Source organism: Melospiza melodia, chromosome 5 (genome assembly GCF_035770615.1).
Source record: "Melospiza melodia melodia isolate bMelMel2 chromosome 5, bMelMel2.pri, whole genome shotgun sequence".
NCBI classification, from domain to species: domain Eukaryota; kingdom Metazoa; phylum Chordata; class Aves; order Passeriformes; family Passerellidae; genus Melospiza; species Melospiza melodia.
The window spans coordinates 70,561,136-70,585,998 of NC_086198.1; the positions used below are offsets into that span (position 1 = coordinate 70,561,136).

At 37.2% G+C, this 24,863-nt stretch overlaps 2 protein-coding genes across 7 annotated transcripts in view; one reads left to right on the plus strand and one right to left on the minus strand.

Annotated features, from left to right (window-relative positions):
• The first annotated feature begins 84 nt into the window (after window positions 1-84).
• LRRC66 (leucine rich repeat containing 66) lies at window positions 85-9,129 on the plus strand. Its single transcript, XM_063157290.1, has 4 exons — window positions 85-945; window positions 3,325-3,494; window positions 4,004-4,334; window positions 5,720-9,129. The coding sequence occupies exons 1-4, from the start codon at window positions 450-452 to the stop codon at window positions 8,995-8,997; spliced, it is 4,275 nt and encodes a 1,424-aa protein (XP_063013360.1). The 5' UTR covers window positions 85-449; the 3' UTR covers window positions 8,998-9,129.
• Window positions 9,130-12,500: 3,371 nt separating this feature from the next.
• DCUN1D4 (defective in cullin neddylation 1 domain containing 4) overlaps window positions 12,501-24,863 on the minus strand; it is a 41,614-nt gene continuing 29,251 nt past the window's right edge. For all 6 annotated transcript variants that reach the window (XM_063157293.1, XM_063157292.1, XM_063157296.1 and 3 more), the window contains 6 exons: window positions 24,439-24,509; window positions 22,911-23,002; window positions 21,908-22,016; window positions 17,491-17,595; window positions 16,943-17,045; window positions 12,501-16,832 (listed from right to left, as the gene is read on the minus strand). In XM_063157293.1, the coding sequence (XP_063013363.1) occupies window positions 16,777-16,832; window positions 16,943-17,045; window positions 17,491-17,595; window positions 21,908-22,016; window positions 22,911-23,002; window positions 24,439-24,509 (536 nt within the window). In that variant the 3' untranslated portion in view covers window positions 12,501-16,776. The remainder of the gene's footprint in view (window positions 16,833-16,942; window positions 17,046-17,490; window positions 17,596-21,907; window positions 22,017-22,910; window positions 23,003-24,438; window positions 24,510-24,863) is intronic.

Sequence of the window (24,863 nt, forward strand, 5' to 3'; positions counted from 1 at the left end):
TAAGAATATAGTTTGTCATTAAAAATACATTGTTGTGTTATTGATATGACAGCTGGAAGGATAAAAATTGTTCCACACCTGTTTGTCATAGATTGTACGTGGTGGACTTTGCACAGTGTAATTGTGTGCAATACCTGAAGCAGAGTTCAAAAGTCTCCACTGTTGTTAGATCTCAAGCTCCCAAGAAGTTGTGTTTCTCGACCAAAAGGCTGGAAAAGGAAAAAAAAAGGTTCTAATTGTTTTTGGGACAGATGGGGGGAGGAGGGAGGTTACCAGTTTATGAATGCTCTTTTTGAAAATAAGACTCCAAAACTGAATGTTCAAGGCAGAATGTTGGTAATGCTGTGGTTATTCGGTGTTGATTTTTTTTTTTAATGTCAAACTCTTTATGCTTTCTATCCTTGTTGTGCTGAATTTAACCATAATTCTACATTTTACATATAGATACTATGGATAACTATCACTTGCATGTCATAGCTGTGGTCCTTTACTTTAATCTTCCTGGATCAGTGGGAGCCAAGTCCCAGCGGATCCTTCCTGCTACACATCGCCGTTCAGAGTGCCGGTGGGATCGGCAGCTCTTGCTCAATTGCTCTTTTACCAGAATGTCTACTGTTCCAGAAGATACATCACAAACAGCAGTAACAGCTGATTTGAGTTACAATAATATTAAAACTTTTGTGTGCTCTGAAGGAAGAAATGAAGAGTGGATGCTAAAACACCTGAACCTCAGTAACAACCTGATTTCTGAACTCACCTTAACTACTTGTACAAATTTACCCAATTTAGAAACTCTAAACCTCAGTGGTAATGCCATCCACACCCTCACACTGGAAATGCCTGCACCTGCACACGGGTCTAAAAACTACAGCATGGTTGATCGTCTCCTGCCTGCTTTGAAAGTATTGTCACTTGAAAGAAATAATCTTAATACGGTTCCAAGAGGTAAGCATTTCAAAAATCTTTAAAGACTTGATTCCCAAGGGGTAGGTTGTCTTTGGATATAATTCATACATCTTACTGAATCCAGACTGTGACTTTCTCATTTTATTATACTTCAGGTGAGGGGAAGTTCCACTGGCAAATACAGAGGCGGAAGTAAATCGGTTGTTTGTTTACTTTGTTAGGTTTTTTATTACAGTGTTAGCAACTGTACTGCATTAACAGCAGTCAAATACAACCAGCTTTATCCTTTAAGAGCCCAAGCAGTATTCTTACTTGTTGTATAGAAAGGGGGAGTATGGATCTTTGGAAAGCTACCAGCCTCCACATCCCAGTCATGGACTTTAACACCAAAAAAATTACAGGTCATTAATTTCATACTACCCTTCAGAAGGAAATCAACACTCTTAAATTAAACTTCCTGCAGTTTGGGTATTTCAGAGACAGGAAAACATATTTTGTTTACTACTAACAATTTTGCTTAGTGTTGGTTAATACTCAGTCACAGTGAGTAACAGGAGAGGGGCGCAAGGCTTCGAGAGACTTTGAGAAGGGCTTTGCTGGTCACTGAACTATGCTGGGCAGCTCAGCCTTATCCAGGGATGAGTCACAGTGACCAAACAGTTTAAACGAAGCAGAAGCTACCAGATGAGCAGCCCTGTCCTATACAATATGTAGAATTTATTGATGTCTGATAACACCATCAAATTAATGAGAGTTTGAAAATACAGGAGGACAAGTGATGACAAACAAAAATGCCACTTATCCCACAAAGTCACACAAAGATAATATATTTGCCCCTACACAGGATCATGAAAGTTCAGTTTTTCTCCTTTTCTGCTATTAAATAATTCTCTGGCACACAGGAAACCCATTTCATTTAATGATTTTGTAGTGTCTGTATAGACAAGGTATCTAAATAGACAGTACAGAAAAGCTTACATTTTAAAATATATCTATTAAGATTTGATTTGTTTTGATATAGATAAAAAATATTTTGTTGGATTTAGATAAATACGACTGCCCATTATAGGATGCCTCAGAAGGTCAGACAGATCAATCCTCTTCTATAAGAGACTCGGTTTTTTAAGTTCAAATTGCTATGCATGGTACCACCATATTTCAAGTTATACTTAAATCCTATATTCATTTAAATACATGTTCAGAACCTTATTCTTGTCCAAAGTACTTCACTAAAATTCTGAGGTTTAAGCTCTGGAAAGAAAACACAATATGCAGGTCTATACCAGAGGTTTCCCACAGAAAAACCCTCCCCCCAGGAGTAAGGCTGCTGCCCACTGCTGCCATGCCAGTGTATATTTTTGGCACCAACTTAAATTCAGGGAAGTAGCCACAGTACAATTCCTCATGTAGGTACACTGATGAATTTATGAAGTGCCAGAACTTCTGCATGCCTTTCCTATCACCCACCTCTAGTTTTCTACCAGGAATGAATCATCCTCTCTGCTTTTCACAATAAACCCAAAGATCAGTTACTCAGCAAACAGAACTGCTGTCTGAGAAAACAGGTTTCTGGAAAACAAGGTGACACCAAGGGCAAAATTGTTAAGAACCAGCAGCTTCTCAACAATAGTGTATGATCAAAAATCCCTTCAGAGTGGCACTGTGGTGTTGAATATCAGTGGGCATGCTGAGTGTTCAAGGGCCTGCCTTTCCACTGGACCCTGCAGGCTGGAGCTTCAGGGGCTGCCTTCACAGCACCTCAAAACAATTAGGTGTCTCCAGCAAACAAAAGTGTTCCTTATGCAAGGTGGATGTCACTGTAGCTGGGATACACTGAAGAATTTACTGTCATTCTTCATAATTCACAGGCAGATAGGCACAGACAACAACATGGTTTTGTTTTCATTTGGTTTTACATTCTAGAAATACAGTTCAAGTAATTCCACATATGAAAAACTCCCATGAAAATGCACATGCAAGTGGATAGGAGATACTGTATCACCTTTTCCATCTCTATCTTTTACTTGCAATTAGCATATTTGGATCTTGTCAACTCAATATACTCTAGCCTTTTCACACTCCTCTCCTACCTCCAGTTCTCCAGAGAAGCTTGCTCAAAGTACAAAGTCAGAATCATTGTGATAGCACAAAGAAACGCTAGTGGCTTTTATGAAAGCTATGGCTTTTATTTTTAAGACATCCATTGACTGTGAATGTTTCAATGTGCCAGCTGTGGATGCTATGCAGCTTTTAGAATGTGACACCCTTGACTAGGAAAGGCATAACACAAAGGCTGCAGCCACTCATTGCAATAGTGAGGAATGGAAGGAATTTTGTGGCAAAGAATTTTATAAAGACACTTGATGCAGTTTAGAAAACAAGAATATGAAATGTAAAATAGGGATTTTTTTCTTCTAGGGCTAGGCCTCCTGCAGTCTTTACAAACTGTCCATATGTCATCCAATGCCATAGAACAGATTGACCCAAAGGATTTTCAGAACTGCTCACAGCTGAAGGACATTGACCTGCGAAACAACAAGATAACTAAAATTCATCCAGATGCCTTCAGAGATCTCAACAAATTACAGGTTGTTAAGCAATACAGCTGTTTCAATATTTTATGGTAATCATTAAAGGTATTATTTACCAACTATTCAGCATGATTATATGGTTCTGATTATAATACTAGTGTAGAATTTAGAAACTAGAGAAAATGGTGAAAATAATATTTTATATATTTCCTTTTTATACGTAGGAAAACACACATGCTGAAATGTAATAGATATAACCATAAAATCACAATTTCTCTATGCCACAAACCAATCCATAACAATACATGTCCTTTTCTACCCCCATCCCTTCCATGGCAAGAGCTCTGCAGCTCCCTATTTACACAGAGGTAAGTCTACAATGGGAGAAATCTAAACACTACCATTTAAACTTTTCATCTATATTAAAAAGCTTAGAATATTACTGAAATCCTAAGCAGATTCACAGAAATCAGAATTGCCTGTACACTGAAACACTGTTGTAAGATGTTGCAATAAGAATTCCACTGTAAGCCTTATCAAATTAATTCTGTGTTGTTTCCAAATAGGTCGTGGATCTCCGTGAAAATGCTCTGACAATCCCTCTACCACAGATACTAGTCAGTTTGAACTTTTTTCAACTGGAAGTGTATTTCTCAAAGAATGCCTGGATATTTAACTGCAGGCTAAATGCTTTTAAAGAGTTCTTTCATTTTGTCTTTGACTCCACAAGGCAGAAATGGAGCCTTTCCTACAATAAGTCTGCCAACAACCCTCAGAAACCTCTCCTGTATCTTTCAAGTTTCCATTTAAACTGCAGGGACAATGTTTTGCTCAAAAGGGCTACAATCCCAACAGGGAACACATCAGTGCTGACCTGTAACTTGGACAACATAAGGGGTATGTAAATCAGGCACTCCATTCAAATGCTGCTAAAATACAAAAGAATGCAAAATGATCAAACAAATCTGGTTTTTAAAGTGTCTTTCTAAAGACACTGTTTAAAAATAACAGTTTAACATGCAAAAATATTTAATTAGAAAGTAGCATTCTGCTTGGAACATTTGAAAGTTAGGTTTCCTGAGTCTTCATCCCCTTCCTTACATTAAAGGAGAAAGTGATGCTAAATTCCATACAAATATGTTTCAGTGAGAAATGCATTACAAATGTATTGGCTCATTTTGGACTGAAACAAAGGACCAAACAGCAGGGTGGCACTTCTGAGGCATGTAGAAAACCAAGCAGGATGCAATAGTTTTCAGTGTTCAGTTACAGCAAAATGAATTGAAGGTTTATTTGCAGGGAAAAAGATTTCTAGCTCTTCTAAAGAAGTACAGCCACTGTAGCACACACTTCACTTACATTTAAAATTAATAGAGAACACTGAGAATATAAGCAACAAAATCTAAAGAGCCAAGTCTTACTATGCAGATGGAAAACTAAGACCAAACTCAGAGCAGAAGGTGTATTTGCCATGTGCCATAAGGCAAAATGGTTTAACTCTAATGGCCTAATAGCACTTGGAGGTGGTAAGGCTTTCCCCCTGGGAATAATTCATCCCCAATGAAAATATACAGGACCTACCAGAAATGCCACCTGCTCTGTTTACAAGAAAAGTCACAGAAACCTGGATTAAATCAACACATTGCATTGCAACAAAACTCAGCTGGGAGCAAAAGCTGATGCAAAGACCAAGACAAAAATGCAACTTTGAAACAAATTGCTAAAAGACAACAACCAGCCATGGCCCACACAAACTCAAGTTTGGAACAATTGCTCAGTCTGTATAAATTCCCTTGATTTACAGACTTTTTTTGCTGCAGTCAGATGAGGAACTACAGGAAAATCACAGTGGTTGGAACACTGGCAATTAAGAGGTGATGTTTTATCCCCCAGCTGCACACAGTGACCATGGCCAGGCTGCAGAGCAGCTGGCTGTAGATGTCTCCTCCACAAGGAAGATCAGGAGGTGTTTCTAGAACAACTCTGAACTTGCTTAGATTATTTCAGTGACCTCCTTCCTCACATTACCATTTTTCTGGTAAAGTCTACGATTAAGACCCCACATGCACTGTGTTTTTAGATGGGAGGCAGTTGGGACAGGCCTGTAATATGCTTTAACAGACTTCATACCATGTAAAATTATTTAGGGTGGATAAAAGGAAAACGAGGCTTATAATAAACTGTTAAAATTATGAAAGATAGTCCAGAGTATATTCTTAACAATATACCCAAGTATACTATGCTTTTAACAAAGACTGAGTTTGTATTTTCTTTCATTTCAGGCAATGGAGTCTCTTGGTGGACACCTAAGGGCAGAATTTCAAAAACTCACAGTCTTCCTCATATGACACTGGATAAAATGAATAATTTAGTGATATACAATGCTGATAAAACTGCTGAAGGATTATATTTGTGTCTTTTTAATACAACAAAAGAGAAATATCTGATTTACAATATAGAGGTGAAAGAAGGAGTGTCAGCATTTTTGGTTAGAAAAACCAGGGACACCCTTTTTAGAGAGAAAAATACAGAGCCAAACTTTGCACTGGCTGTCTCCCTCTCTGTGGTCATTACATTTGTTTGTGCTTTTTGTCTGGGTGCTTTTGCTAGACCCTACCTGGAGAGGCTGTGGAGACTCATGCGCAGGAACAAAAATTCAGGTTCAGAACACACGTATTCTAACCAAGCTTTTTCAGACGAAACCTTGAGCAGAGACTCTTCTGCAAGCAAGCCAACAAATATGCAGCGTAATACGTTCAATTGTGATAAGAATTCTTTAAGAAACACATGGACTTTCCCTACAGAAGCTTCTACTGTGTATGAAAATGTCACTGGCAGTGGTGTACATTCACCAAATCCCAAAGCAGAGTACAAGAAACAAAGCAATACTGAGATGAACATGAAGAAAATGCCAGTGTTTTCAAAAGCCCAAACTAGTACTGACAGTAATGAAAGCATAAATGTTTATGATAGTGGACTGTTTTTTGTAAGGACGGATTACCAGAACAGCAATGAAATAACACCAAACAGCAAAGTAAGAAACAACTCTGGTCTGCTGCACTCTGAGATCACAAAAGCTACACCAGATTCTCCAGAAAGAAAAGGTGCTCTTTCACATAAAAAACCCAGGCACACTAGAAAATTTATGCAGGGAAGGCAAAGCTGTGAAGAACAACTTTGTCTAAATGGCAACAAAAATATACCTAGTGATGTTGGAGATTTTATTTCACCCAGTAGCTTCAGAAGAGATGCAGATATTGAGAAGCTAGACATCTATGAAACAATAGACAACTTTCCCACGACAGAGCATGACTGTAAAAGGATACATTCAGATGAAAAAGATGCTGCAGCTGATATATTTGGTGACAGTTCTTCAGCTGAAGGGACTCCATTCACAATGAGTGACTGTAGCTCTTTAGCAGACTTTGAAGTGGAACACCCTGGTGTCAGTGACAACCTGCCAGTGTGTCAGTCACCTCTAGATGAAGCCAACACAGACAGTGGAACTGACAAATTTGTAACACCACCAGAGTCTCCAAACAATACTGCTGAACTTCAGCAGACTGGGAAAAATGAAGATGAGAACAGTGCCTATTTTGAAACCACTATTAATTATGGATCAGACACCACCATGCAGGAAACAGCATCCACTTACACCGATAAAAGCAGTGGCCACGTGACCGTGTCAGATCCAGATACAGTTAGTTCTTCAAGTCAAGAAATTCCAGTTACATTTGATTATTTTACTAATGCAGAGTCAACAGAAGAAAACTCTATTTCTGATTCTCTCCACAATCAAAGTACAGATTTTGGTAACATGGTACTTAAATTAAAACCTTTTCCCAAATATGAGACAGAGAAAACTTCTGAAGAGGATGAACTGCAGCTTTCTCTGCTTCCCAGAGAACCACAACATTCTCCCACCTTCAGTCACACAGAACAAAAAGAAAATGCACCAGCAGGAAGCACAGATGAGCACATAGCCAGGAACTCCCCTGGAAAGAGTCATGGTGAAGCAGACATTAATGCAGAGTCAACAGAAGAAAACTCTATTTCTGATTCACTCCATAATCAAAGTACAGATTTTGGTAACCTGGTATTTAAGTCAAAACCCTTCCCCACATATGACACAGAAAAAACTTCTGAAGAGGATGAATTGCAGCTTTCTCTGTTTCCCAGAGAACCACAGCATTCCCTCACCTTCAGTCACACAGAACAAAAAGAAAATGCACCAGCAGGAAGCACAGATGAGCACACAGCCAGGAACTCCCCTGGAAAGAGTCATGGTGAAACAGACATTAATGCAGAGTCCACTATTTCTGATTCTTTCCACAATCAAAGTACAGATTTTGGTAACACGGTACCTAAATTAAAAGCTTTTCCCAAATATGAGACAGAGAAAACTTCTGAAGAGGATGAACTGCAGCTTTCTCTGCTTCCCAGAGAACAGCATTCTCCCACCTTCAGTCACACAGAACAAAAAGAAAATGCACCAGCAGAAAGTACAGATGAGCACATAACCAGGAATTCCCCTGAAAAGAATCATGGTGAAGCAGACATTAAGGCAGAGTCAACAGAAGAAAGCTCTATTTCTGATTCTCTCCACAACCAAAGTACAGATTTTTGTAACAGGGTATTTAAGTCAAAATCTTTCCCCACGTATGACACAGAAAAAACTTCTGAAGAGGATGAACTGCAGCTTTCTCTGTTTCCCAGAGAACAGCATTCTCCCACCTTCAGTCACACAGAACAAAAAGGAAATGCACCAGCAGGAAGCACAGATGAGCACACAGCCAGGAACTCCCCTGAAAAGAATCATGGTGAAGCAGACATTACATTACAAAGAAACACGAGTACATCTGAGGACAAAGGCTTTATTTTTGCTCCCATTGATACTGGTTTGAATGAGATTGTAAGAAAACCATCGCTGCTGCATTCCAGCCAAGAATCATCTCTTCAACTGCTGCCTGAACACACAGCTAAGAAACATTTCATGTTTGTTACACAGGAAGATGACTTGCTACCACAAGAGAAGCAGGCTTGTGCAGATGAAATGCAAGGAGGTTCTGATGAGAAAAATTCTGATGGATTCACAGAATTGCAGGAAAGCAGCAATCACAGCCTGCCTGAAGAAAAGCAGTCTTGGAGTCCTACATCAGTTCTGCTGCATCTTCATAGTTCTGGGAAAACACAGTCAGAATTCACAAAAAATGATCCCTTCCAACTGGATCAGGGTGATGAGGATGCATATTCCTTCTCAATCCCACAAGGTTTCTTCAATGAAAGCTCACCATACAGCTCATGTTCCTTCCCACAAAAGCCTACAGGAAACACAATCTCTGAAAGCACTGATTCCAGCAAGATGAAGGATCACACTACTTTGACAGAACTGGAGAACCACTCTGCAATAACTGGAGAACACTTCCAAAGTTCCAGTGAAAATCTCAGCCAAAAAAGTCAGACAAATTCGAGACAGGACCAGTTTTTTGTTAAGAAGAAAAGAGCATTTGATGGATTTGCTAATATTTTGCAAAGCAGGAGAACAAACTTCAATAGCTGAAACACAAAATGGTAATACTAAGCTCCCACAGTGTTTATGTCACTACAGCAGGTGCAAATATTTTGTTTTGAAGTGAAATTACTTTTGTTTAGAAAGGTACCCGTACAAAACCTAATAACAGACTTTATAAAAAGCTACTCCAGAATATCAATAAAACTTTGGCTGAATCATGTTTACTTTTGCATTATTGGTAGTTGATACTACTACATCATTTCCCTTGGAATTTGCTTCAGATACTCAGTTTTGTCTTTTTGTCTAAAATAAATGCAATATGGAAATTTACATTATTACTATTACTGTGTTTTCTTATGGGACTCAACCTATATATACAGTGTATATATATATATATATATATATATATATATATATATATATACAGTGAAAGAGTACATTCTACTGTCTTCTGCTTTTTGAGCCAGATTTGTGGATTATCTCTGAATTCCTAGTGTTGCAAAAATAAGTAAAGTCCAAGAAGTATTCAATTACATTTCAAAAAATTACTTTTTAACTTGGCAAAAGAGAGAAAACCACCTCTCTCAAAGACACAGAATAGAGTTCAATTCTGCAGAAACATCAGTTATAGAAATGTAGCTATAATGGGACATCACCTGAAGTTTGCAGATGTGGTGACACAGGAAGGGTAATTTTAAAAGAGACAAAGTATCCTATATCCATTTGAGAATTTTATTTAAGAGAGGAAAATCAAGAGCAGTTGAAAACTGCTATTTTAAAACATCAGTAGCCAATAGATAGCAATTTTAAGGTAAAATTACCGCTGATTATAGCCCAAGGCCCTATCAACAGACTCAGTACCACTGATGCAGTCCTTGAAGGGAAATGTCATCTGAAAGGGAGCAGACCCAGTCCTGGGAAAATGCAGGCTACAACTCTAGTAAAACTCTTTCACAAAGACACAATTAACTCCTAAAAACTCCAAACAGAAGGAACATATTTCAATTCCATCACAAGAGAAGCAAATCCAATGGCACACTACATCACTGAAACTACCTACTTTTTTTAAAGAAAAAAACTAAGAACAAAGTGTCACAGCCAGTTTCAGTAAAGCTCATTATCCACACAAGTTCTTTGTGACCAAAACAACTTTAAAAATGCAATGCCTGAAAAAAGCACTGACTCACCTCACTCTTTTTGGTATCTGTGGGTCTTCAAACATCATTAACACCTCTCCAAGGCCTGTCACCTTTTGGTTGTTGCAGCTACTAACATGTTAAGAAATCTAACTATACAAGCAAGGCAATTTTGTGAATCACGGGGGAAAAAACACACTCGAGTGCTCTATTGGTATCTCATACACTGAAATGCTTTGCCATTTGCTTGTGCAACAGTCCAACAGGATTTCAAAATGCAAAGTGGAAAATTTTCTCATCTTTTTTTCTGACCATGAGAATGCTGTGGTGGTGAGGCAGACAGTACACTACATGTGAGAACCTGCATGATTTCTAAGATTCTCTTTATGCCATAAAGTTGTGGAAAAGTTTCTGTTCTTGTCAGACAAAATAAATTCACTCCTTTATAGTGGGATTTTAACATATGGCAAAGTATTCATTCTACTGCCAAAATATTATGTTTCATCTCAAACTTATCTTTGTATGGCTGCCAAATCTTGCCACTGTCCTTTACTACTCACCTCTCCATTCTTACTATCACATCTTCATTCAAATTCAAACTCAGCTGCTTCTCCTTCATATTAGTTCATTTCGTTAGCAATTGCTCTTTAGTACGTCAAATGCAGTAATCAGGATGAAACAAAACTCCCATTTTCAAACACATAATAGTTTGATAATTGTCAAGTTATTTTTGGTTACAAAGCATTTCAATCTTTCCCAAATATGCTGAAAATTGAGCTGGAAAATAACCCTTAAATATAAGAAGACACACACATTTAACTTACACATCATCAACAAAAGAAACTTTTTTGGATAGCAAATTCTTTATGGTAGAGAAGACTGTGACTCATCCCCTCTGATAAATACAGATAAGCAAGAGCCTACATTCTGAGAATTGGCAAAGCCAATCCCAGCCTTCATCAGAAACATAAATACAATGAAAAACTGCTTCACGATGGGTTCTGCATTACAATATTCTAATTACAATGTAAATGCATCCACTTCAAGTTATATTTTAAGTCAAGGTTGGAAGCAATACCTGGAGGTCACCTAATCCAATGATCCTGGCCAAGCAATGCCACTTAGAGCCAGTTGCTCAGGACACTTTCAGAGGGCTTCTGAGTATCTCAAGGACAGACTCAGTATCAGTGCATGGTGACCCTCGCAGCTAAACAGAGCAGTTCCTGATGTGCAGATGGAGCCTCCTAAGTTTCAGTTAATGCCCACTGCCTCTGTCCTGTCACTAGGCACTGGCTGAAGAGTCTTTGTCTTCTTTACACCATCCCTTCAGATATTGGGATATCTTTACACTTACCCTTCAGTAAGACTTCCCATAGCCTCTTCTCTTCTCCAGGCCAAACAGCTGTAAGCCTTTCCTCATGGGACAGAAGTTCCCATCCCTTCATTTCTTTCCTCATTATCTTCACGGCCCTTTACTGGACCCTCTCCAGAATGTCAGTGTCTCTGGCACACAACAGGTGTGGCCTCATCAGGACTGTGTAGGAGGGAAGAGTCAACCCTCAGCCTACTGGCAGTACCTGGTCAGAATCAGGCAGGAACCACTCACCTTCTTCACTGCAAGGACTTGTTGCTAGCTCATCTCTGACTCGGTGTCCACCAGGACCTCCAGGCCCTTTTCTGCCAAGCTGCTTCCCAGCTGGGTGGTCCCCAGCAGATACTGGTGCAGGGGGCTGCTCCTCCCCAGATGCAGGACTCTGCACCTCTCCAGGATGAAGCTCTTGTAGTTCCTGTCAGGCCATTTCTCAAGCATGCTGAGATCCTTCTGGAAGGCAGTATGGTCCTCTGGCTTATCATCCTTTACTTCCAGCTCTGTGATATCAGCAAACTTGCTGTGCCCCATCACCCAGGTCAGTAATGAAGCTGTTGAACAGGACTGGACCCAGCTCTGACCCTGGGGGTAGAGCACTAGTTACTGGTCTCCAGTTAGACTTTGCTCTGCAGAGCACCACTCCCTGGGCCCTACAACTTTCAGTTTTCACCCATCTGTTCATCCATTCCATATATCAACAGCTTTTCTATGAGGACCTTGTGGTTCAAAAAGCTGGACCAAGATAAGTGGGTAAGAATTATCCTTCTGTAAAATTTTGTCTTGAGACATTTCTGCTCAAATTCACTTATTGTTGAAAACTTTCGTATTAATGTTTTACACCAACACACTCCATTTGAACCATAACCTTTTTGATACATGTACCTGTTCCCAACAGTTTTAAATACAGATTTGCTCCACTATTAGAAACCAGGGGGACAAGATCCTACACACAAATTCCCTGCTAATATTTAATAAAGGCTGCCAGCTGATGTATGCTCAGATATGAGAATTCCTGAACAATGAATCACAGAAAAATCTGAAGTCAGTTTCTGATACCAACACAAATACTGTTTATTTGTGAGATGCCATTTTAGAACAACACCAAGAAAAGACCTAAAAAAATCAACTGGATTAACTCATGTTAGGTGGCATAAGAGTATTTTCATCATATTGTGAGTCACAGGAGTAAGCACACCTTAATTATGTAATATCCAGGTAACTAAGACATAAAGCATTCACAGTTACAGGTTAACTGCTGCTCCTGCCACAGCAGTGTCAGTAGGTGCTATTTGGACACATGTACACACACAGACAGTGGGGGAGTGGGTGAGGATTTAAAAAATAAAAGCAAACAAACAAACAAAAAAAAAAAGCTGAATTTTGGTCTCAATTACAGAAAACAAACAATTCTGTTTGTGGATGGATTCTATATACTTTTACAACAATATGAAAAGACAAAATATAAGGCCTAGAAAGAGGTATGTTAGCAGCTATAAATAAAACCAGGGCACAAGCTAACCTTTAAAGCTGCCTATATAAATTCCAAGAGTATCAAACAATTTGACACTTGTGACTAAGGGTCAACAGAAATCTGGGAAAACCTTAACACAACTGAAGTCCATTTCTTGCCCTTCAAAATAGTCACTTGGGAACATTAATGAAGTAGCAATAAGCCACGACTAATTTTGATTGTGTGAGAATATTTCTGATGAAATAAAACACACGTTTGTGGTAAAATGGGAGAAGCCTCTACAGAATTAGAAATGGCTACAGAAAGAGAACCCAAGTAGTTATTGTAGCTTAAAAACAACCTTAAAGAGGTTTTAACTGAAAACTCAAATACATAAATATTTTCAGTAATTTCAAAGTTCTTCAGTTTGCTTTCCTTGGAAAAGATAAAAAAGTGAAGAAATAACAGCAATAGAGAATTATATTAATACTTTAAATACTTGGTCACTTTGCTTTAAAAGAAAATTTAATTCATGGACTGTTTTGGTTACTAGTATTAATAGAATCATTTAGGTTGAAAAGATTCTTAAGACTACTGAGTGGAAAGAGCTCCAAATGTCTGTCATCTATTAAAGAACATCAACTGCTATAGTCTCTGAACACTGTTTTCCTTTCACTAACTGTCTTTCCAATTTACATCTCCCAAACACCAAAAATGAACTGTAGATTGATCATCAAGTTTCTGCTAGAAGTTCAATCACAGTACACCAGTAACATCAGCACAAGACCCATAACACTTCTTCAGGAATGACCTCTCAAGTGTCTTGTCCCAGAAAACAGCATGTTTTCTACGTTACTTTTCATAAGGGTTGGGATGGGAGCCCACAATCAAACAAAGAAAAATCTACATCAGCTATTTGATGGCATAATAAACAAAAAAAAGCAAATGCCACACTTGTACTAAATACAAGATTAACTGAGTATGTTAATTAAGTTTCCACAACTATTAAAAGTTTCTCCAACATACAGGAGTAGGCAATGTTAGGATCTTCTGTTTATCAGCATATTTAGCAAACCCAACAGGATGGATAGCACAGGGAAGCTCATCAAACCACAGGTCCATTTTAGTCCATTTGTTCACTAGAAATGTCAGTAAAGCTGTCTCTACTAGCTTTAATTGAATCTGTGGTTTATTTTATGAAGATGCATGTTTATAAAACTGCTGATGGCTACAGATTCATACTGTTTCAAACGAAAGAAAAAATTTGCAGCATCTGATTCATTTCCAAACATATCCTTCCTTTCCATCATTCTCAATTACTTTTACCCAAATTAAAAAAAATCAAGTTTGTTTGCTTACACAGCTCAAGTACTTTCTGAGGTTTCTTTCCCCATTTCTTTGCTTTTAAGTAAATTTTTTATTCTGATAAACATTTGCAAAATTGCCAACATTTGGCTGAACCAATTTCTGTCAATCCTGTTATATGAAAGCTATACCCGTAACAGTAACATATTAAAAGTGTCTTTGGCTCTTGCTTCCATTATTGGAAGCTCAGTTATTTGTGACATACAAAACCTTTTATACAAACTTGTATTTGTTGCAGGATTCACACCAATTTGAGCTGAACAGTCTCCTAGAGTCAACAGCTAGCTTAATGTTTTAAGAACAATTACATCTATCTCCCTTAAAATCTTGGCAATCACAATTTGGCCTAATGTTAAAAGTTATATTGCTTCTAAGTTCATTCTTTGAAGAACTAAACCAGCAGCTCCACTGGTATTTCATTACAATAATACTATTGTAATGTACACATTTACATCAGAAGTCTTAATAAAAGGTGTGTATTCTTAGGAGGCTTATTGTAAACATTAAATACCACACTCCACTCAATGTCTTGTGCAAACTGGCATCAAACATGGAATTAAGGTTATGTGCATTAGTACATGAGAAAGCACTGACTGTGTATGTTTTACCACTACTAACTTTAAATTTAAAAAAAAATTTAAAAATTTGGAAATCCAAATGTAGCTATTTCACAGGAAAGGTAGTATTTTCTTCTTAACATCATGAAATTCTAGGTTTTGTATATGCATGTATATTTACATATATAGAAATATACACAAACAGACACACAGTTTTTGTCTTTGGCAGCTGAGCTTGAAAAACAAAAACCAAGAAAAACAACAAACAGATCTGAACACAAATGATCACCTGGACCATGACAATTACAACCTCCTGGCCCAGGACAGCAAACTAACCTGCTTTTGCTAAACTAGACTTAATCCTGAAAGGAGTCAAGTCAATGGCAGTTGTTCCTCACTTGATGGCAAGGACAGAACCTTCAACACAGAAGAGAATTTCACTTTCAACTAAAAATGCTTTCCTCCTGTTCCCCTGGATGGCATTCTAGGGAAATAACGAAACTGCCAACACCTTGTAAAATATTTCTACAGAAAAGTAATGTTATTTTTTGTTCCAAAACACCCACTGGCCCTTTGCTGTTAAATGCTCCATGAATGAATAACATTTTAATAAATCCTTAGGGATAAAAGTTTAATAGCACCTGATACTTAAAGGACCTATTTAGAAATATCAGCAATGACATTAATGATGAAGGGTAAGGCAAAGACAACATGACAAAATTACAGAACTTAAACGTTATTCCATTCACTCATTTTTTCCCAAAATAATCACTAGAACCATCCCATACAGACAGAGATGAGTGAAATAGGCAGTGGTCCCTACTAAAAAGTACTGTTACTTAATGCTGGTGTCTTACATACCCATTGCCTGCAATGGACATTCTGCCAGGAAACTTTAATCCCCAACAGGAAAGAAAAAGCAATACTTTGACTATTCAACATCCTATTCTTTCCAATATCATATTTTAAGTACTTAGAAACACGAAGCTGGAGGCCCTTGGAAAGACTAGTGTTACAAACAAAATAATCCCCAAAACCTTTGTCGTGTCTGTGCTAGGGGTGAGCATACTTCATTCCCCAAACCACTTACTTCAGCTAGCACTTCCAATGTCATTGGGTGACTAGATCACAACATAGACCAAACACTCTTGGTACACAAAAAATTAAAAGGAATATGCCAAAGGCAATTTACAAAAGTCTAACACCCATTTTTAAAAGGTACTTTAATTTGTTCTTTTGTACCTGTAACAACTACTGCAGTTTTAACATTAAAAAGTCAGTACTTTTTTCTTCAAATGGAAATCATCTGTGGCATGTACAGCTATTACAGTGTTTAAATATTTATATGTATATATATATTTTTTAAGACACCAATATTTCATTCCTATAAAGCATTAAGTCAGGTTTGGCAAATTCTGGTGAAGGAAATCACAGCATGTCTTCTCTTCTCAGAAATTGGCATCTCAAATAGTAACATTGAAACCGTAAATAGTTCTTCACATAACTATGTCCAGAAAGACTGAAATGCTACATTTGAGACCAAAAGAAAAACAAAATAACTAAAGTTTCAACAGACGTCTAAGTGATGATTAGAAATATGCCACAAAATTATTTTTACAATACATTTCTGCAGAAATAATTCCTAGGTGAAGCCTTTTTTTATACACATATACAAAATTTAGACAGCAATATACACATAATCACAGTGAAGACTCTGGCAAGTTCACCAATTTGTAGTGTAAATACAAAATGCAAAGCAGCCTTCAAAGAGAACAATGCTAAACAGCAAGCATAGCTAGCTTGTTAAATAGCAAACATCAAAAGTTCCTTGCCAAAGGGATGCAGTGCAAGAAAAGCAGCATGCACTTTGATACAAATAGCAGTTTATGGCTAATGGTTGACATAACTGTGGGAACAGTGACTCTTGAGTGGCTGTGCATAGTTAAACTCCTATGTCATCTGTTTTCCTTTATACCACTCCACAAACTCATCCAACAACACTGGCCCTGTGGAGAGATCAAAGAACTGTATTTTACAAAATTCTGTAAAAGAACAATGATTGATTAAGCTCAGAGAAATAAATTATTTTAGAAAATCAACAAATGGTAGTACTTACAGGCTCCATCTTCATCATAGTTACTGAGGTCAAGGTTAATTGTTCTGCTGAATTCAAGAACGTTACACCATTGGTCCTTATTGATAACTTTGTATTTTGATTGCTGCTTGAGGCAAGAAACAGAAATTACTGAAATGTATTTTCAACTGTCTCAAACTCAAGATTTTCATACAGAAAATTTCAACTTTTTGGTGCCTTATTGTTTTAATTTGTATGCCATCAAAAATAAAAAGGATTAAACCAGCAAGTATTGAAACTAGTGTTGAATCATGCTTCTGATTAAGTCATCTTTTAGAGGGCAAACATACTGCAATAAAGTTCAAAAGCAAATAAATAACATTCTATAGTTTGTTCTGCATTACACAAATCTTAACAGCATAGAATTTTAGGAAAAAGGAAGAAAGGAAAGATAACCAGCTGTATGTGCTGCTTTGGTGGTTACAATGTCCTAAATCAGAACACAGCATTCTTAGCTGTTCATTCTACCTCGAGTTAAAAGTATCAAAGACAGATTAAAAGCCCCCACAATTCTGTTTCCAATTCCATACCTCTAGAAACTGATGAAACACTGGAAAAAGGGACCATGCTTTTCCTAAAAGAAGGCCCAACATACACTTGGCAGTATTGATATCTAGGCTGCGCTGGTCCTTTTCCTGCATGAAAACATCAAAAAGGAAAACAGCATGAATTCCAGATTTTTCACTTCCCTCACAGCTCACCCATGGACAAAATAAATTACCAAATAAATAATATACAACAGTATCTAACAGTGTTTTTTTAATAATATACAACATGCCAGTAAAATTTCCTTCCTTATAGGTAATGGTTTGTTATATGGAGATGTTGCTTTTTATAGATGTTCCCAATAAAAACAGCACCGTTACGGCAGATGAGGCATGAGGTTATTTCTGACCGCAGACCTCCCTAGCCAGCAATGGCCACCACATCCCCACACCTCTCAGAATAGCAGTGCTGTCCCACTTCCCACCCTATCATTACAACTATGTGAGCTGCCAATAGACACTCAGCGCTAATTGACACCTCCTTCCCTACCCGAGAGTGAGCCAAAGGAGGATCTTTGTTCTGTTTTTCTAACTGATTATATGGAATTCAGATTAAATTATCAAATGAGCAGACAGAACATAGTACATTAGCACATTGAGACTCCCCTCTGGACTGTCCAGTTTTAGTTCAATGTAACAACAACATATTTAAGCTTAAGGGCTGGTTTTTTTTTTTTTTTTTTGTTTCTGCTAAGTAAGAGCAGCAACATATGTACCCAAGCAGGTTTGTTAATCAGTGGTAAATATTTAGTAACATAACTTCTGCACATCTCAAAGTAACATGTATGTGTATGATTCCATTTTGTTAAGTAGTTTATTCACCTACATTTGTTATCACAAAATTAAACCACTTTTGCTGAGAGATGAGACACAACCCCCCACACTTTTATGCCTTGGTTTTAACACTGAGCTACAAATTCACAAGTTAATGAAATCACAAAAAATATATTTCCGTATTAGCTAACATAGACTTGTTCTGTGTATCTACTCATGACAGCAGAGTGTAAAGGCTAAATTAAGAGGCATCACAGAATGGGTAAGAATCATGGAATGGGTAAGAGACCACAGTGGCTCATCAGGTCCAGCTCCCCTGCTCAAGCAGGGTCACCCTAGAACACACAGCACAGTGGTTCTTGACTATCTCCTGAGAGGGAGACTCCACAGCCTCTCTGGGCAGTCTGTTTCAGTGTGTGGTCACCTGCACAGCAAAAAAGTTCTCCCCCATATTCAGATGGAACTTCCTGTGCATCACTTTCTGCTCATAGCCTCTTGTCCTATTGCTTGGCAGCACTGAAAAAAGCCTGGATCCATTCTCGGACACCCTGCCTGCAGATACTGATAGACACTGCTAAGTTCCTATCCTTTAACCAACCTCATTGCCCTCCACTGGACCTGCTCCAGGAGCTCCATGTCTCTGTTGCCCTGAGGAGCCCAGAGCTGGGCACAGCACTCCTGGTGTGGCCTCACCAGGGCTGAGTAGAGGGGCAGGATCACCTCCCTCAGCCTGCTGGCAATGTCCTTCCTAATGCCCCCCCAGGACACCACTGGCTTTCCTGGCCACCAGAACACACTGCTGACTCATGGACAGTTCGTTGTCCACCAGGACATATCCCACACAGGGGTATCTGGATGTAGGGACTGTCTAACAGATCATTGCAAGACAGCTAGCTGCCCATCACAAGGGGAACTGTGCCCTACATTTCACCTGCAAAAATGCACTGGTATGTATTACAGAACATGCATCTTTATTAAAAAAAAAGCAAGCTCAAATCATAACCAAATTGTTCTATCACACAGGAAGGAACTGGCAGAGCAAGATCCCAGTTCTCAGTCAACAAGTGAATGCCCTAGTTACAAGGTTATGTTCATTTCATACTAAATGCTCCTCAGTTCTAAAATTGTATAGACAGAATTTAATGCAGATTTGTTTTGAAAGTAAAGTGGGGAAACCAGCAATTCTGAAAACATGAGAAACTGTTTTGCATTCTGGGCACTAAATCCAAGAGGGATTTAGGAAAAAAAAAAGTAAATTCCATGATGAACAACGCTTTTCAATTAGCAATAAAGAAGAAAAAGAAACCTGCAAAGGCATTTTTGTACTAGTATGATATAAATCTTTCACTTATTTCCAACCTCAAAAAGTTCTAAAAACTAATCCTCTTTCCAAAGCCCATCTACACTTCTGTCACAAACACCTTTAAAGCAGAAACAATACTGCTGTCAGAATACATTTTATTTAACCTACTGTTCATACTCTGAATTCTACCCACACACTCAAGTATTAATGAAATCAGGCTCTATTGCCTTCACTTTGGCCACACTGGTTTTTCATGCCTTATATTGTTACATTTCTACATTCTCTCTCTCAGACAACTGATCAGAACAAATTGTTCAGATAAGCCCTTTCTACCCACCTCCAACTGCCTAATGGCACATTTGCCATGACAGATGATGCAATTGCATTCTTAGCTTACATTCTAAACACATTCCTTGGATACAGTTAAAGGAATTTATTTAAAAACTTTATTTTATCTGAGTATTTGTTTTACACTAATGATAGACACTCTTCCTGAGATTTTTTCCCCTAATATTTCACATTAAAGATCAATTTAAGCCATGCAATAGATGCATCTGTATGTTCTAAAACTTGGCAATAACAAGGGCAAACATGGATTGAGGAATGTTATTTGTGCTTAATATCAACATATGGTGTTATAAATTATTTCCCCAAACCTATGCTGACTTAAATCACACATGCCATATGAAACCTTGATGACACATCTTTATTCACAAACTAACTTCAAATGCCAAATCAACAGACTCTTTAAAAACCTTTCCTCTAGTAACTTAGGAAGTTTAGACAAGTGGCTTTTTGCCATAGAGTACTCCCTTGAAAGAATTATCCTTAGGACAGAAATTATACAATCAGCTTTTTTCTATCAATCACTTCAGTGACTCTGAAAAAAGTTATGCCAAATTTAATCTGCCACCTATAACTATACCTGCCTTTGTTCTTTTCTATTCTCGCTGGATGCCATTCTCCTATAGACTTCCCCCAATCTGTAGTATGAGAAGTTCAATAATCATATTAGCCAAATATTCCCCAGTTTATACGTCGTTGACTTCAAGTTCTATAATCTGCAGGGGCTTTTTGTCACAAATGAAGTCACAGCACCTGTGTCTCAATGTTTAAATTTTTTGAGACCAGTGTTTGTCATACCAGTTTGGTACTTCTTGAAAAGAACACACACACTATCCACCTTTTAAGTATCTGCACTTACTTCTGACAGGCCATTAGCTGGCACAGATTTGCTCTCTATCCCAAATATTTCATCAGTATCTTGAACTTCTTAGGCAACGCTTTTGCATTTCACATTCAGCAAAAACTAGTAGAATAAAGCTTCATACAGCAAAGGAGGAATTAAGAGGTTGATGTAGCTTTTCTTTTCCTCACATACTAACTAATCCCATGCATTTTTTTTCTATTCAACTGCAAGTTTCCTTGTTTAAAAGTGAACTACCACAAATCCAAATGCTGAGATGCAGAAAGCACTGAGGTACCAAAAATCTGAGTTGCTAATGAGATACTATCAGAACTGCTATCAGTTCAACTTCTCCTCATTTTTCTCATTTTCTCATGCTACTTTTTTTGGTGCAAGTTTTCTTAGTATTTTTAGTTTTCTTGCACTGAAATCTGAGGTTCAGTTTTACCTCTTTATGTTAAGTCTTCTGTACACTCCATCACATTAGCAAAAGGGATGTCCAAATTCTATTGCAAAATTTTATTTCAGAAAATGAAGTTCTCTTATTACTCCTTCCAAGTATGAACAGTCTTATGCATATTGGTTCCATTACAAAATTTCATCAAAGCATATTTTATAGCAGGAAGACTAATATCAGGGTATTCTTTAATGAATACTGAAAACATCGTTAAAGCCATTCCAACAATCTTCTGAATCAGTATTTATATCATATCCAGCTTTTATCATGTCATCCATTTTTACCTATTGAAATATGTGAAGTGTCTTCCTGTTTTATATATGTTTAGGCTCACAAAATTCAGAGTAAGAAAAACCACAGTAAATTATAAAGTCAGAGGAACTGAGTGATAAAGCTCCAATATTTAACAGAACAGGGCCTAATTCATTTCCCTGAAGTCATAAAATAGCTTGAGGCAGAGACGTAATTAATACATGCCACTAAACCACTAAGCATTACACATTCCAGGTACTTTTCTTTTCCAGTTTTGACATTTTGCATATACTGTTTCAGAACACAAATTGCTCCATTTGTTCAAAGCCATCTTGAGTGGTACCTTCAGAGAAACAAACTTAGAAGTACACATTCTTTCAATTATTATTTATGACAGTAAAACTTGTAATTTCAAATGCACAGTACTTACCCGTGCAAAGTCAAAGGCATATCTATAAATAAGTTTAAAATTGGTAGGCTCATTTAATAAAGATCTCAAGTAATCCAGAGAATTTCTCAATTTTTCTGTAGTATCACACCTACAAAACAAGCACCAAGTGAGTTTAGAGTCTGCATTCTTACTGAGATGTCTGATGTTCTAGGAAAGAATCTCTAACAAGTATGCCCATTAACCTGTTCAAAACACATCACTCTGTACAGACACAAGTGTTTGAGTATGTCTGCATAAAATGCCTTATTAAACCTGTAGTGTAAAACAAATTTAGATGAAGTAGCCAAGTCTTACACTGGGACTGACTAGCTTTGTAAAAAATGCACTCTCCAACAGATAAAGCTAAGAGCTTGTCCATGCATGGCAAACAAGCATCAAATCAAAGGAGTGAAAAATACTTCTAAAGTATTTTGCTGAAACTATAGAACTTCCTACACAGTTTTAGTAATTCTCTTCTGGAAGTTAAGTCAAAACAGTTCATTCTTTCTCCAGCTCTCTGTGAAACATGATTATTCAACTTTATTTATGTTAATTTTGCCATAAAATTAGGCTCTTAACTGGAGAAAGCAACTTTTTGAGCAATGCAGAGTTACAGAAAGGGTTGGTATTATTTAGTGTTTTACATCACTCTAACAATACATCAATATCTAAAAGATACATGCAATCCAGCAACAAAGATTGTTGGTGACCTTGGGGACAGAAAGAGTGTCAAACCTCATAACATTTCTCTTTTATTGAGACTGCAGATCTTTTAACCCAAATATATTTAAATGTGCTACAACAGGTTTCAAGTTGTCTCTAAGTGACCATATTATAATAAATCAGGCCAAAATTTGTGACTTCTACTCCATGGCAGAGTTCTTTGCTTTAGGTGTTGAGTGAAAACACTAAAGTGTGTTTTTTCTGAAAAGCTGTGTTTACTATAACAAATATAGTAACTATAGAGAACTAAGTAACTATAGAGAATTTTCCAGACACTTACTGTAGTGATGTCATTCCTTTTAACCATTCTTGTAATGTAAAGTAGCCCATGTTTTGTGCATCCAACTTCCATGCTAGCACAAGCATAACTACCTGTTTAAAAGAGAAAAAAACGGAGACTGAGAATTTAACAAAAAGACCCACGTGTTTTATAAATAACCACTGTTTAGTAGGATACCAATGCTTTTACTTGTATAAGTGGAAAGTTCAGAACTTTGCTACACTATTTTAGAAGTTTAAAAAACCCTGTAAGTGACAAACCTGTACACAATCCAAATGAAGAGAAGGGAATAGTACAAATACATGGAGTGAACATCTACCCAAGTTATCAGTCATCTCATAAGCAATACAGTGGGGAGAAGATGAGTTGGTGCAAAAGCTGCAGAAAAGATTTCCCAAAGTAACTACAAAATTTCAGTATCAGTTTGATAAGCTATACCTGACATTTGTTAAACCTTCATCTCAATGAGCATCATCTGCAATCCATGGAATCAACTATTTGAAAGCTAATAATGATCCCACAATTCAAGCAGATAAGTAAATCTAGATGAACTAACAGTAATACATATAAAAACACAGGCTGATACATAATACCTCAGTTCTGCCCAAAAGAAAAGAGTCTTTTTTTACATCTCACACAGAAGACCAAAGCAAAAAAGAATTTAGATAAAGCAATACCAGAAGATCATTATAATTTAATTTATCAACTTAAGAAACCACCTTTGACAAATATGTGAAAGAAAAACTTGCAGGATAACTGACCCTACCAACTTGGAAAAAAAATAATCAAGTTATTTAAATTTGCAACTCAGCCATTAACTAGCTATGGTTAGGGCAACCCTATACAGCTTATAATGCAAAATCAGAATATCTGCTCATACCTCCAAATGTCTACCTAAATCATAACATTTATTATTATCCAAAACTCTGAAATTAGCGAATTACATCTGATTTTCCAGTACATCTTTCAAAGCCACAAATCTCATTTACTTATATGAAGCTCCATGAAATCTGCAAAAGACAGGACTTACAAAATGCATTTAAAGAACAAAAATTAGGCATTAGGAAAAAGCCTGTAAAATGCTCATTTTTTTTTTTTTTAGATTTTATTTATATATATAATATTTGAGATCTCTTTCTGTCCTAGAAAACCCAAAGGAAACACTATTTGTTTGTTAGCTGATATATTAAATCTTGAATGTTATCTCATTGTTTCAGAGAAGACAATCATCAGCAATTTTTTTTTTTAAGATCTCTGTTTTTATGAAGAGCCTGAAGGTTGGTGGTCTTAAAGAGAAAGAAGGGGAGGGCAATGAAAACAAATTGAGGTTTTACAGGTTGACAGTCTGGGGTTTAACATAATGGCAAGTTGTTTCCAAATGTGTTTCAAAACCTCAATGGTTTATATTTCTTGATTTTTTTTAAACTCTCAAGATTTTTTAAATTCTTGGTGGAAACACAAAAACTGTAAGACTAGCTCATGTACACTACAGCAGATGAGGCAATTTTTAAATGGATTCTGAACTTACATTTTCTGGTTCAACTCCAATGTCTTCACAAAATTTCTCCATACCTTCTGGCCCTACAATGTCATCTGTGCCTGCAAACAAAATATATTTTACTTATCTCTAAAAATTTAAATGGCCTGTCCTTTACAGAACAAAAGAAGTGCAATCACATAGCGCAACCTAACTTTGATACAGTTTGTTTATTTTGGCACTAAATAAATATTTCCACACTTACTATCAGACTTGGATACACTTAAATCTTTATCTCACCTTTGAAAACAGAGAAACCGTAAAACAACTTTTCATCCCTGCCAATCTTTCAACTCGTTTACTGATATAATCTTGAAAGTGTAAATTAGTAAAATTTTTTCCATAATGCACTTAAGACTAACAGAACACCCAGATAATATTACCAAATTAAATGAGAGGACGATGGCTAGTGAAAC

Excerpts from the sequence above, each read along its gene's own strand:
- LRRC66 (XM_063157290.1), top strand. The coding sequence starts at position 450 with ATGGATAACTATCACTTGCATGTCATAGCTGTGGTCCTTTACTTTAAT. Across the intron at positions 946-3,324 it reads TCTTAATACGGTTCCAAGAG|GGCTAGGCCTCCTGCAGTCT; the intron begins GTAAGCATTTCA and ends TTTTTCTTCTAG. Across the intron at positions 4,335-5,719 it reads TAACTTGGACAACATAAGGG|GCAATGGAGTCTCTTGGTGG; the intron begins GTATGTAAATCA and ends CTTTCATTTCAG.